The sequence below is a fragment of the Lagopus muta genome, chromosome 3 (assembly GCF_023343835.1).
Source record: "Lagopus muta isolate bLagMut1 chromosome 3, bLagMut1 primary, whole genome shotgun sequence".
In the NCBI taxonomy this organism is placed as follows: Eukaryota; Metazoa; Chordata; class Aves; order Galliformes; family Phasianidae; genus Lagopus; species Lagopus muta.
In genome coordinates, this window is record NC_064435.1 from 91,465,431 (window position 1) to 91,479,635 (window position 14,205).

Genomic DNA, 14,205 nt, shown 5'->3' on the forward strand with positions numbered 1-14,205 from the left:
GCAAAGGCCTGAACAATTCCATGCTAGACAGAAAAATTACAAATCAATTCTAGAAACTAGAGCTGAGATACACAGATTCTCTTGCCTTTTTTAAACAAAGATGGCGATGACCTACAAAATGGTGGAGTTCTTGACTAATGGTAAAGTTGGGAAGGAGATCGGTATAATTCTACCTTGGACCTCCTGAAAGCAGATATTGAATCAGAGGATTCAGTCCTGATGGTTTAAGGGATCCAGGAAGACTGGAAACCCCTCAAGAAGGAAGTCTTAAGGACACAGAAGCAGGCTGTCCCCATCTGAATTAAGACAAGCCTAGCAAAGCTGGAAGCCCATGGCTTGGACGGGTACACTCTTTGCTGCATAAAGAACTGGCTGGATGGCCAGGACCAGAGAATGGTGGTGGATGGAGTTAAATTGAGATGGTGACTGGTCACAAGTGGGGCTCCCCACAGACTGGTCCTGTTCAATATCTTTATTAATGACCTGAATGAGAACATTCAGTGCACCCTCAGTAAGTGTGCGGATGACACATGCTGGGAGGAGGCGTTGATCTGCCTAGTGATAGGAAGGCCCTACCGAGGGATCTGGACTCATACCTCTCTACAACTACCTGAAAGGAGGTTGTGGCAAGGTAGAAGTCAATCACTTCTCCTGTGCAACCAGGGATAGGGCTAAAGGGAATGGCCTCAAGTTGTGCTAGAAAAGACTGAGGTTGGACGTCAAGAAAAATTTCTTCTCCAAAAGAGTGTTTAGGCACAGGAATGGACTGCCCAGTGAGTTGAGTCACCATCCCTAGAGGAGATCTAGAAACGCATAGATTTTGTGCTAAGGGACGTGGTTTGGTGGGGAAATATTAGTGAAATGTGGTAGATTGGATTAGATGACACGGAGATCTTTTCCAACCTTGGTGATCCTATGATTCTACAGGAAAGAAAAAAGAAATAATAGAAAAACAACTGAAGCAGCACAGTATGTAAGCATATAGTACAGTGCCAGTCAGTTTAACACAGGCATAAGTCACCGCTATCACGATTACGTATGTGCACACACCATAAGAAAAAAAAAGTCTTTTGCATACAATTTCAAATTTTAATATTACAAAGAATTTGAAATATAAATAAAAACCCATCATCTCAAGAGTAACAATAGATTTGCATGAACCCCGATTATACTCATCTGTAAACAAACATACTAAACAGTACAATGATTACAGAAGACATTCTGTTTTTCTATTATGACAAGCATGTCCAACCCGCAGGCTGCACGCAATCTAGCACAGCTCACCACGCAGCCTGCCCAGTGCAATCCAGGCTGTCTGTCTTCCACAGGGAGTGGGCCTGCCCAGCCCTGCCCACGCACCCACCAACAATCAAACATCAACATGTGACTGGCACTCTCTGGGCTGAAACAAGAACACAGGGAAGGTGCACTGCAGCGCTGACACTTCTTGCGCCTTCTCTCGCGTTCTGCTGCACTGAAACCCATATGCATTCAATGAGGCATGTGCTTGTGCTGCTTGATGAGTAAAAAGCTGATGGCCAATACTAGTATTTCAACCTGCCCAATGGTATCTCAAAAGCAGAAGGAAGATGAAGGAAGAGCATTCAACAAAATATGGACAGATGAGTACTTTCGTCACAAGTAATATGGCACTGCACTTAACGTCTAAGGAAATAGTATCAGTTTTCAAATATCACTATTTTAAAAGATACATACAGAAACATGCTGTCAAATGCAATAATATCAAGGAATGCTTCATGAAGACAGAATAGTGGAACTGAAAAAAAGTCTGTCATCTCAACAAAACCGTCTTTAAAAAGTTAAAACTCCAACGAACTCTGATATAAAAGTTAGTTACAGGGTAGTAAATCAGATTGAAAAAGAAAAATCAAAACTATTTACTGATGATAAAGAAGCTTATTAAACAATGTATGGAAAGTATGGTATATGTGCGTCCTGATAAAGGCAATGGATTTTTCTAAGATCATGTCTCAGCAGACATGTAGCCAGAAGAAATAGAAGAACCTATCAAAAGAAATTTGGAGGGTAAAGCTGCCTAATTTCAAATGTTATGCCTTGGTGCTGGATGAAAGTACTGATGCTACAGATACAGTTCACCTGGCCATTTTTATTTTTTTTTTTAGTTATTATTGCTTAATATATTTCACTAAAGAAATAGTTCCTTTGGTACCATTAAAAGACACAAATAAACCTGGTGATCTGTAAGAAGCAGTAAAAAGTGCACTAGAGCAATTTTCTTTAACCCTTTACAAAGTATCTGGTAGCGCTACTCACAGTGCCCTTGTGATGGCTGATAAAAAAAGGAGGAAATTATAAAGTTAGAAGACAATGTAATTGCCACCAGTCACTAACATTTGATGAAATAAAACTGTGTCACACAACATGAAATCTTATGTGCGAATGCTTTAAAAATGGGTAATGTCAAACCAATGATCATTAAATCCGTGAATTTCATCAAGTCCAAAGGATTAAATCATTATCAATTCCAGCAGTTCTAAAGAAGTATGGATGCTGATTATGGGAACATCATTTACTTTTCTGAAAGAAGGTAGTTAAGGTAAAGTAAAAGGCTAAAATGATTGTGATTTGTGAAATGAAATCAAGTCACTTACGGAATCAAATGGAAAATTTGTGCCAGAACTTAAAGACACTAAATCTGTGAGTCATTCTTCATGTTTGGTAGATTTGACCACTTACTTATTCAATATGTGTTTCAAGGTGAAAATCACCTGTGCTATGTTTCAAATCATAACATTTGAATCAAAACTTAAACTATGGCAGGCTAAAGTTAAGACAAATAACTTCATGCATTTTGATGTGCTGGCTAAACACAATCCTGCAAACAGTAAAAAACATGCTTTTTTACTTTTTATTTTGATACAGGAATTTGAGAATACGTTTCAAGACCATTAAAAAATCATCAATTTTTTCATATATTTATCATCATTACTTCATATATATTTTCACATTATATAAATACATTATCCATAAATTTTCACATGGAACGTATAGAATTCCAGTCAGACATTCAACTGAAAGAAACACCCAGTCATTCTGTAAGACCTATCTTAACAGAGAAAAACATCACAGAATCCCTAGAGTTGGAAGGGACCTGTGAAGGCCATCTAGTCCAACTCCCCTGCAATGAACAGGTTGCCCAGGGCCTTATCCAGCCTCACCTTGAAAGTCTACAGGGATGGGGCACCTGTTCCAATGCTTCACCACTCTCACTGTAGAAGATTTCTTGCTTGTATCTAATCTAAATCTACCCACCCTGAGCTTGAAGCCAGCTCCCCTTGTTCTATCACTACAGACCTTACTAAAGAGCCTGCCTTCTTTCCTGTAGCTCCCCTTTAGATACTGCAAGGCTCTCACTTAACAATTGTGCCTTATTCATGCCATCTCTTTTTTGGTAGTAAAAATATTTGTTCTTAAGGATGAAGCACAGGACAAGTAAAATGTCATCAAAAACCCATAATGAACACATTTGAGAATTCACTAAAGAACTGCAACCACTTCCACTGAACCAGACTGATGCACTGTTTTCACAGAAACAGGTCAAAACCTCCACTTGTTTTATGTTTTCACTGCTCTGGTGAGTACCTTGAGTACTGTGTCCAGTTTTGGGCCCCTCACTGCAAGAAAGACATCGAGGCCCTGGAGCAGGTTCAAAGGAGGGCAACAAAGCTGGTGAGGGGTCTGGAGCACAGGCCATATGAGGAGAGGCTGAAGGAGCTGGGAATGTTCAGCCTGGAGAAGAGGAGGCTCAGGGGAAACCTTATTGCTCTTTATAACTACCTGAAGGGAGGTTGTAGTAGAGCTGGGAGTCAGCCTCTTCTCTCGTGTAACTGGTGATAGGACTGGAGGGAATGGTTTCAAGCTGCACCAGGGGAGATTCAGGCTGGATGTTAGGAAATAATACTTGTCTGAAAGAGTGGTCAGGCACTGGAATGGGCTGCACAGGGAGCTGTGGAGTCACCGACCCTGGAGGTGTTCAAGGAACGTTTGGACGTTGTGTTGAGGGACATGGTTTAGTGAGAGCTATTGGTGATGAGTGGATGGTTGGACTGGGTGATCTTCTAGGTCTTTTCCAACCTTGGAGATTCTGCAATTCTGTAATGTTTACATAAAAATACATTAAAAAAAATTGATACTTAGATATGTATTTCAGGGTATGCTCAGATGTCTCAGGAGTGGAGGCAAGCAAGCACACACACAAGGCAGCACAGAGGGTTACAAGTTTTACTTGTCACACACACACAGGCATTCACTTTAGATAATCCCAGGAAGTGGCAAGCAGAAACTTTTAAGCAAGTGCAGTATGAACCCTAGTAAGCTAAAACAGAAGCTCCCTAAGCAAGCACGCTATTACTTACCTTGAGAGAGACAAAACACCGGTAGGAGAAGGAACATGTCAACAGTGGATTCAATATGTAGTGTCAGCAGGGCATCCCTGCTTCAAAGCGCACTTTTCCTCACTCGATCACCACAGCTCCCCTCCTGGTTTATCCTCTCCAGGATCTGCAGAGTTTTGTTTTGGTTTTTTTTTTGTTTGTTTGTCTGTTTTTTCCCCAACTTGCACGCTGCACCCACATGGCCAACACATGATACAGAGCGCAAGTGGAACACCTGCTTGCAAACAAGTTCTTGCAAAGCAGGATAAACTAGCAAGGTCAGCTGCCCACAAAACAAGATAAATGGCTGTAGCTGAAAATATCACTTCCCTTAAAACTGTCAGAATACTTAGTTCCATCTCAGGATCATTCTTCAGTCAGGAACCTTTAGGTCCCTGACACACATACATTAACTATATTACATATTTTATATGCAGCTAAGACAATTCCTGCACACTCAGTGCAGCCCAGGCAAGCAAAAAATTGTATAGCCACGTACTGACACAAAAAAATTAACCATTCTTCTAATAGAGAGGTCTTCTTTTGTCATTTTTTATGCTCCAAGCAATGAGACCTATTTTAGAAATCCAGTCAGGATCAATTGTGAGCCACATCCTCAACTCAAAGGATCTTCTTAGCGATGGGAAGGCCAAAGGCAGTTTTGACTGCAGTGAACCTGAAGATAGGAAGGAGGGTAAAAAGCAAAACCGTGTCTCTGGATTTCAGGAGGGCAGACTTCAACTTCTTCAAGGATCTGCTTGGAAGAATCCTATGGAATAATGCCCTGAAAAGAAGAGGAGCCCAAGAAAGCTCAGAGACCGTTCAGGAATCAGGTCCTCTAAGTTCAGGATTGGTCCATCCTGATGAGCAGTATGTTTGGCAGAAACGTCAGGCGGATTGCATAGATGTACAAGGAGCCCACAGAAAGGAAGCATGAGGAGGATGGAAGTGAGGACAGGAAACCTTGGGAGGAGCACAGAGAAACTGTCCAAACATCCAGGGTTGAAGTTAGGAAACCTAAAGCTCAAAGTGCAAACAAATCTATCAGAAATGTCGAAGACAACAACAAGGGCTTTCATAACTACTACAGGTGATAAAAGGAAGGCTAGGGAAAATGCGTACCTACCTCTGAACAACAGGGGAAGATGAAGACCTATTACACAGGACAGAAAAAAGGCTGAGGTACTGAAAGCCTTTGCCTCAGTCTTTACTACAAAGACTTGCCTTCTGGAATCCCTGCTCCTCCAGACAAGAAGGAAAAACTGCAGCAAGGAACCCATGCTCGAGGGAAGCAAAATACAGCAGGGAATACTTAAGTAAGCAAAATATATACTTCCATGGGCCCTGACTGAATGCACACACAAGTGCTGAATGAGCTGCCTGATGTCACTGTGAAGCCACTCTCAATAATTCTTGATTGATCGTGGTGATTTGGAGAAGTGCCTGGAGACTAGAGGGAAAGCAAACATCACTATCATCCTCAAGAAGACGGACAAAAAACTACAGGTCGTAACGCTATAATGCAATGGAAAGCACACCAATAGCAGAGTGGTGATCAGTGGCACAGAGTCGAAGTGGAGGCCACCAACTAGGAACGTACCCCAGGGGTCAGGATTGGGTCCAGTCCAGATCCTAGATGATGGAGCAGGTGACACAGAACTGGGAACAATGGCTGATATGCTACAGGGTCATGCTGTTACCCAGAGGGACCTCAACAGGCTGAAGAAATGGCCGACAGAAACTTCATGTAATTTCACAAGGGGAAGCAAAAAATTTCACACCTCTGAAGGGAACAACCCCAGGCACAAAGTCATACAAAGTGCCACCCAGCAGGAAAGCAGCTTTGCAGAAAGAGACTTGGGGATCCTGATGGATGCCAAGTTGGGCATGAGTCAGCAATGTGCATCTGCCCCTATGAAATCTAAGAGTATTCTGGGCTGTAGCAGGTAAATTCTACCAGGTGGACAGCAGTGATCCTTACCTTTTACTTCGCTATGATTAGGCCACACTTGGAATACTGCTTTCAGTTCTGGACTCCCTAGCAGAAAAGGGACGTGGACATATCAGAGAGTCTAACCAAAGACCATGAAGATGATTGATGTCTGGAATATCCCCCCCTTTGAATCAAGGCTGAGAGAGCTGGGACACTTTAGCTGAGGTTAGATCTCATCGGTGTAGCTCTGAAGCAAGGGTGTAACAAGGACAGAGATAAGGTCTATTAAGCGGTGTTCAGAGAGAGAGCAAGAGGCAATGAGCACAGACACAGGACATTATGTCTAAACATTAGCAAACACTCCTTTACAGTGTGGGGGCTTTTAAAAGCACCTCCCAAATAATATATAAGTTTGAAGAAACAGATGGGAAGCCAGGAACCAGATATTTAAACGCACCTCCAAAAATATGAATAATTCATTAAGATATTTTATGTTACCCATGAATAGAAATCTTATTCTTACTGCCAGCTTTTACATTCTTCAAAAAATTGCATACAAGTGGTAAATTCAAATAAAAATCAAATACAACTGATCTCTCTCTGCCATGACCAGAAACAGCAGAATACATACACATGTACAATAATCAATAACTAACAATGACTCAGATATCCTCTGGTATACCTATATGTACGTACACAAAAGTCCCATGAAAAAAAGAAACACTCAGAGCTAAATTACAGCCTGTATTTCCACAAAATAATCGAAGTTCCATACTTTCAGCAAGCTAAAGTAAACTGAAGAAACATTACACAAGGTGCTTTAATGCATCCTGCAGATGCTGTATTAAGTAGATGATTATGAATGCAGAATTATAAAGCCCTGTCCAAAAAAAATAATCTACTGGCTAAAAGAGTCCACCATGTAGACTTCTAGGTGTCAGAGGTGGTACGTCTCTTCCTGAATTCAGTTGTACCTCCTGGATGGGGAAACAAAACAACAACAAAAAAAAACACAACAAAACTAGATTTTTCCTTCTGAAGTTTCAGATAATCACGAAATCGATACTAAACATACTACCCTGATTAGTACCAGTCTTTCTGACTTCTGACTAAACAAGCACTCGTAATTTATAAGCTACGTGAGCTTAAGACTCTTCCTGTGCCATCAGGTCACTGCCTGTGGATTTGGCTTATAGAGGCTCCACAAAGGACACGGCAGAGGTAAAATAAAAAAGGACGTCAGGGTCTGGGGTAAAGCTGTATTACTAGCAGTAGGAAGCTATTCATCTGTTTGTACTGTCATCCATTAAGATCCTGAAAATTTTGAGATGAGCAAAGGAAACATCACAGAATCACAGAACATCGGGATCGGAAGGTACCTCAAAAGATCATCTAGTCCAATAATCCCTGCCAGAGCAGGAACACCTAGGTTAGGTCACACAAGAATGTGTCCAGGTGGGTTTTGAATGCCTCCAGAGAAGGAGACCCCACAAGCTCTCTGGGCAGCCTGGTCCAGTGTTCTGTTATCCTCACCATGAAGGCTTTCCCATATTTTTGTGGAACCTGCTGTGTTCCAGCTTGCACCTACTGCCCCTTGTCCCATCACTGGACGTCACTGAGAAGAGCCTGGCTCCATCCTCCTGACACTCGGCTCTTGTGAGGCCCCACCTGGAGTACTGTGTCCAGGTGTGGAGCCCTCAGTACAAGAAAGACATTGAGATTTTGGAAAGGGTCCAGAGGAGGGCGACTAAGATGATCAGGGGGCTGGAGCACCTCCCCTATGAGGACAGGCTGAGGGAGTTGGGCTTGTTCAGCCTGGAGAAGAGAAGGCTGCGGGGTGACCTCATTGCAGCCTATCAATACCTGAAGGGAACCTACACCCAGGAGGGGAGTAAACTCTTCAAAAGGGCTGACAACAGCAGGACTAGGGGAAATGGTTTTAAGTTGAAGGAGGGAAGATTTAGGTTAGATGTTAGGGGGAAGTTCTTTACTAGGAGAGTGGTTAGGCCCTGGAACGGGCTGCCCAGGGAGGTTGTGGATGCCCCGTCCTTGGACGTGTTTAAGGCCAGGTTGGACGGGGTCCTGGGCAACCTGATCTGAATGTGTATGTTTGGTGGCCCTGCTAGGCAGGGGGGTTGGAACTACATGATCCTTGGGGTCCCTTCCAACCCGGGTGATTCTGTGACACTCACCTTTACATACTTACAAACATTAACGAGGACACCCCTCATTCTCCTCCAAACTAGAGACCCAGCTCCCTCAGCCTCTCGTAAGGGAGCTGCTCCACACCCTTAATCTTTGTGGCTCTGTGCTGGGCTCTCTCCAGCAGTTCCCTGTCCTTGAACTGACACAGTACTCCTGATATGCTCTCACCAGGGCACAGTAGAGGGGAGGAGGACCTCTCTGGACCTACTAACCACACCCCTTCTAATACACCCCGGTCACATTGGCCTTCTTGGCCACAAGGGCACAGTGCTGGCTCGTGGTCATCCTGCTGTCCACAGGACCCCCAGGTCCCTTTCCCCTGTGCTGCATCCAGCAGGTCAGTCCCCAACCTGTACTGGTACCTGGACTTGTTCTTGCCCAGATGCAAAACTCTACACTTGCCCTTGTAATGAAACATAACGTTTCTCCCTGCCCAGCTCACCAGCCTGTCTAGGTCTTGCTGGATGGCAGCACAACCTTCTGGCATGTCAGCAACTCCTCCCAGTTCTGTGTCATCAGCAAACTTGCTGACTGTGCACTCTATTCCTTCAGCCAATGAATATATGCTGATGAATATATTGCACTGCACCAGTCCCTCTACCAACCCTTGGAGGACTACACTCAACACAGGCCTCCAACTAGACTCTGTCCCATTGACCACAGCTCTCTGGCTTCTTTCCTCAGCCAGTTCACAATCCATCTCACTACCCAATCATCCAGACCGCATTACCTCAGTTTAGTTGTGAGAGCGCTGTGGGAGACAATATCAAATGCTTTACTGAAGTCAAGATAGACCACATCCACTGCTTTACTGCCATCTATCCACCTGGTTATTTCTTCATAAAAGGCTATCAGGTCAGTTAAGCATGATTTCCCCTTGGTGAAGCCATGCCGACTGTCCCTAGGAACCCTCTTATCCTTTATATGCCTAGAGACAGTGCCAAGGATAAGTTGCTCCATCACCTTTCTAGGGATGGAGGTGAGGCTGACTGGTATGTAGTTACTGAATACCAAATTAAATCTAAAGACACAGAATATGATAGAAGTAGAAATTCTCAAAGATCCATCCAACACTTAGATATGTTAGCACATAACTAGAACACTCTGCTTACTAACTTTGAGCTCACATGTATAGGTTTCCGGCAAAACATATTTCTTCCATAATCACTTATTATTGTATCAGTTGAACTCCATCTTCCTCAACTGCAGTCAAATGTACCAGAACTATCTACAAGTGGAAACAAACAGCCTTGAAGATAATTTAGCAGACAACTGAGCAATCACTAATCATTTCAAATTCTGCTTATATTCTCACTTCTACAAGTCCCAGTAAACCGAACGTACCTGTCCAGAAATCAAAACAATTAGAATTCTGAAAGAATAATTATTTCTGGAGACAGTGACAGTACAGAGTGTGCATACATTAATTTACTCGTGTCAGATCTCCACGTATCCTGATACAAAATGGTCTGATCAGCTGAATTCAATGCATACTCTATAAAGAAAACACTCCATGCAGATTTTATAGCACCTGTGTTACACTGTAGCAGGAAAAGAAACAACAACAAAAAAGCCACCACGAACAGCACATAGAAATTCTGAGGCTTCCCAATTTGTGAGGAAAAGGTTTAACGCCCCCAGAACAACCACCTTAATATTTTCTGTCTTCTCTGGACATTTTATGTAACACTATTCACCTACTGCATGCTATAATTACAGAGAATGTGCAAATTGACAGAAGGTTGGATTTCTTCTTTAATAGCAGTCAGATTGTTTCAGGCTTGAAGAATCAAGAAGTGCAATCTATTTTCATGCAAAATGATCTGCCTGTCCAAAACTCACTGTTCATTCCAATCGTGATAGGTGGCCAGCAGGGACAGGGAGGTGATCATCCCCCTCTGCTCAGCTCTTGTGAGGCCCCATCTGCAGCACTGTGTCCAGGCCTGGCGCCCCCAGCACAAGAAAGATGCAGAGCTCTTGGAACAAGTCCATGGGAGGGCCACTAAGATGAGCAGAGGGCTGGAGCAGCTCTGCTGTGAGGAAAGGCTGAGGGAACTGGGCTTGTTCAGCTTGGAGAAGAGAAGGCTGTGGGAGACCTCATGGTGGCCTTCCAGTGCTTGGAGGGAGCGTAGAAACAGGAGGGGGAACGGCTGTTTGTGAGGGTGGATGGTGATAGGACAAGGGGAATGGTTTTAAACTGAGATGGGGAGGTTTAGGTTGGATATGAGGAGGAAGTTTTTCATCCAGAGGGTGGTGAGGCACTGGCACAGGTTGCCCAAGGAAGCTGTGGATGCCCCATCCCTGCAGGCATTCAAGGCCAGGCTGGATGTGGCTCTGGGCAGCCTGGTCTGCTGGTTGGTGACCTGCACACAGCAGGGGTTGGAACTGGATGATCATTGAGCTCCTTTTCAACCCAGGCCATTCTATGACTTAATAAAGAGATATGCTCCCTTCCCACAATTCTTACCAGAAATTTAAAAAAGAATAACATACAAAATATCATTATCACAGAATTACTGAATGGTTGAGGTTGGAAAGGAATTCTCCAGACCATCGACAACCCAAACACTCCTTTCAAACTGTTCAATCATGATTCAAGTATCTCCAAGGATAAATATTTCACAGCCTCTCTACAACCTCTTCTAAGGTTTGACAACCCACACAGTGAAAAGTGTTCTTGTGTTCAGACAAAATTTCATGCCAATTTGTACCCCTTACTTCTTACCGTTTCACTCAGTAACACTCAGAAGAATTTGAATCCCTATTCTTTACTCCCTCTGTGCAAGCCTTCTCTCCTCCAGACTGAACAGTCCCAGCTCTGTCAGACCGTCTTCTTATGAAAGTGTTCGTATGCCTTCAGCTCCATGGCCCTGTGCTGGATGTGAGTCTCCAGTAAGCCCCATCTTCCTTGTACTGGGAGCCCACAGCTGGATACAGCATTCCAGATACTGCCTCATCAGCACTGAGTAGAGAAAGGATCATTTCCCTTGACCTGCTGGCAACATTCTTTCTAAGGCAGTTTAGGTTACTGTTGGTCATCTTTGCAGCACGTTTTCATTTCTGGCTCATATTCAGCTTATTGTCTACCAAGGACCCCAAGATTCCTCTCTGTCGAGCTGCCTGACAGCCAGTTGGTACCCAAAGTGTATTCGTGCATGTTGCTGTGTTTTTGTCATTTTATGTATTTGTCCAAATTCAGTGCATCCACACTTTAAATGAAACATGAAGTTTTGGCCAGACTAAATGGGAGAAATATTAAGTTGGGATAAGATATGAAACCTCACAAGTCTAAGAGTATCTACTAAAGAATAAGTTTTTCCTAAGGATGAAATGCATGATGAGCTTTCACTTCCTGTTCACCACCACTGTATGCTCAGCACTTTATAGCACCTCCTGATACCTTTATTTTAATACCATGCTGTATGAGAAAACAAAACTAGTTGTCATTGTGAAAGCAAAAGCACTAAGCTACAACCAAAAGCAACTACAGCTACTCATGGGGAAGAAATCTGTAATGACTATTAAATAATATAGCCTCTCACTTGGAATATGCCTTCTAGGTGCATAAGGCTGGAAAATAGAATCACAGAATTGTAGGGGCTGGAAGGGACCTCCAGAGATTGTCGAGTCCAACCCCCCAAAGGAAAGGTATATAAATGTAAATAATCACCACACAACTGCTTTGTTTCTTACACTCTTCTTATCCTCTGGGTCTCAATAACCATTTACTATTAGCAAAATGTCTTACACAGGTTACACATCTAAACAGGCCCCAAACAGCTGTTCTCTGACCTCAACTGCTTCCATGATATAATTTGTGACTGAAAATATTTTTCACATTTCAGGTCTTAAAATCATACACTCAATCCAGGGCAAAAGCTAGTTTGTATGCTAATCCATGTAAGCACAAACAAAAATACCTAAAGAGTTGGGCTTGATAACACGGTATTACTCTAAAATGGAAAAAATTCCAGAACTTAATGCCATCTGACAATACCCGTGTCAGCTTACATGTTTTAAAGCATAAACACTGTATTGCCCAAATTAATTTAACTTTTTTAAAAAGCAATGCTATTTAGCTTCATGCACCTATTAAGGGCTCTTTATTCCAAATGCATATGCAGCACTGCATAAAGGATTTGACAGTGAGAGCTGCCTCAGTCTGGTAGCATGGAAGATGAACAGACAAGCAAACAGCTGCCTGCACTACCTTCCCTTTCCTGAATCTATCGGCTCTACACTCCAAATCACAGACTATCCCACTTCCCTCATGAAGGCCCATCTTCAAAACATCAAAAATGAACACAGATTACCTTTCCCTGTTCTTTGCCCGGGTGCTAAGAACAGAAAAGACTGAAGATAATATCTGAAATATAAACTAATGATATGCTTAATCTGAATTAACTTCAGAGTGCTGCAAAAGCAGAGACTTGTATTTTCTTCTTCATCCCCAGCCATTTGAGTCCAGCACTCAGTACCTGACAGAAACTTAATAACCTCATTAACGCTGAGAGGAGGTAGGTAGCTCATCGGGTGAGCCCAAAGTGATACTGATTAACCAAGAAGTCTATCCAAATCACAAGAGAAACAGAAGATGTGATGAAAGCAGTAAGTAGCATGAACGTCTCCATGCATGCATTATTTCTATTTACATACCCAAGACACAATTTCATAAGAATTCTTCTACTAAGCGCCCATAAGACACCACAGGTCGTTAAATGCTAAGCTGGAATAGGCATCTTGAAGGGTCGCTCCTCCTCCACAGCAACCACATCCAGTAAAAACAAAAAGTTAATCTAATCCTGCACCTTAAAAACCAGCACTGGACACAAACAAACGAAAAAACAGTTTCTTCTTCTTGTGGCATTCAATTCCATCCCAGGTTGGGTTCCTAACCCCTCTTCACGTGGCACTCGCTCTGCTTTGTCACCCGCAGGGCACTGGAGGGGACAGGAATACTCACCAGCAGCACCTCAGACATCTCTTGAACCCGTGCAAGACTACACACGGAAACACCCTGCACACCACAGTGCTACGAATGGCCGTGCAACAGGAGCAGGTCAGTAGCACCGCCCTCTGCAGAGCACGGCAAGCACGGGGAGCAACGGGGGGATAATGGCGGCCTGAGAAGCAGTAAGTTTTCCAGAAATCAAACGGCTTTTTTCTTTTCTTTTTTGGAGTCCTGTTTACTCGTCACATACTTGAAACTCGCACGGTTGCTCCCGGCCAAAGTTTTCCCAGAGCATCCTGCGGAACACGCACAGCGCAGCCACCTTCAGTACGGCAGGCTGCGCAAGGCTGCGGTGCGGTGCGGGCGGCGCGTAACAACAGGTGCTGCTCCGCCCGGACAACCCGACAGCCGGCGTTCGGCTGCCAAGCCCGCAGCTCTGCCCTCCGCCCGCCAACGCTGCCGCGGAGCGACGCGTGCTCCTCCTCCCCGCGTCCCGCTCAGCCCGCCGGCCCCTTCCCCGACCCCCCCCCCACCCCGAACGCAATAATCACACTTACCTGTATTGGGCCGCGCCTCCGCCATGCCAACGCTTTCCTCCCACTCCCGCCCCCCACCCAAGGTCCAGCTTCCTGGCGGCCGCGCACGCGCCCCGGCACCGCCAACTCCCCCTCGGCTGAGCGGAGCTGAGCGCGCAGCCGCAC

General features: G+C 44.1%; 1 protein-coding gene across 3 annotated transcripts in view; it reads right to left on the reverse strand.

Moving 5' to 3' along the window:
- The window catches only part of NFX1 (nuclear transcription factor, X-box binding 1), a 71,002-nt gene extending 56,797 nt beyond the window's left edge, over positions 1 to 14,205 (reverse strand). Inside the window, exons 1-2 of one of the 3 annotated variants that reach the window (XM_048940706.1) lie at positions 14,062 to 14,130; positions 4,398 to 4,542 (exon numbers count right to left, since the gene is read on the reverse strand). In XM_048940706.1, the coding sequence (XP_048796663.1) occupies positions 4,398 to 4,434 (37 nt within the window). In that variant the 5' untranslated portion in view covers positions 4,435 to 4,542; positions 14,062 to 14,130. Of the gene's footprint in view, positions 1 to 4,397; positions 4,543 to 13,516; positions 13,920 to 14,061 lie in introns of those variants that run through there. The other 2 variants (XM_048940708.1, XM_048940709.1) reach the window with 2 other exon arrangements.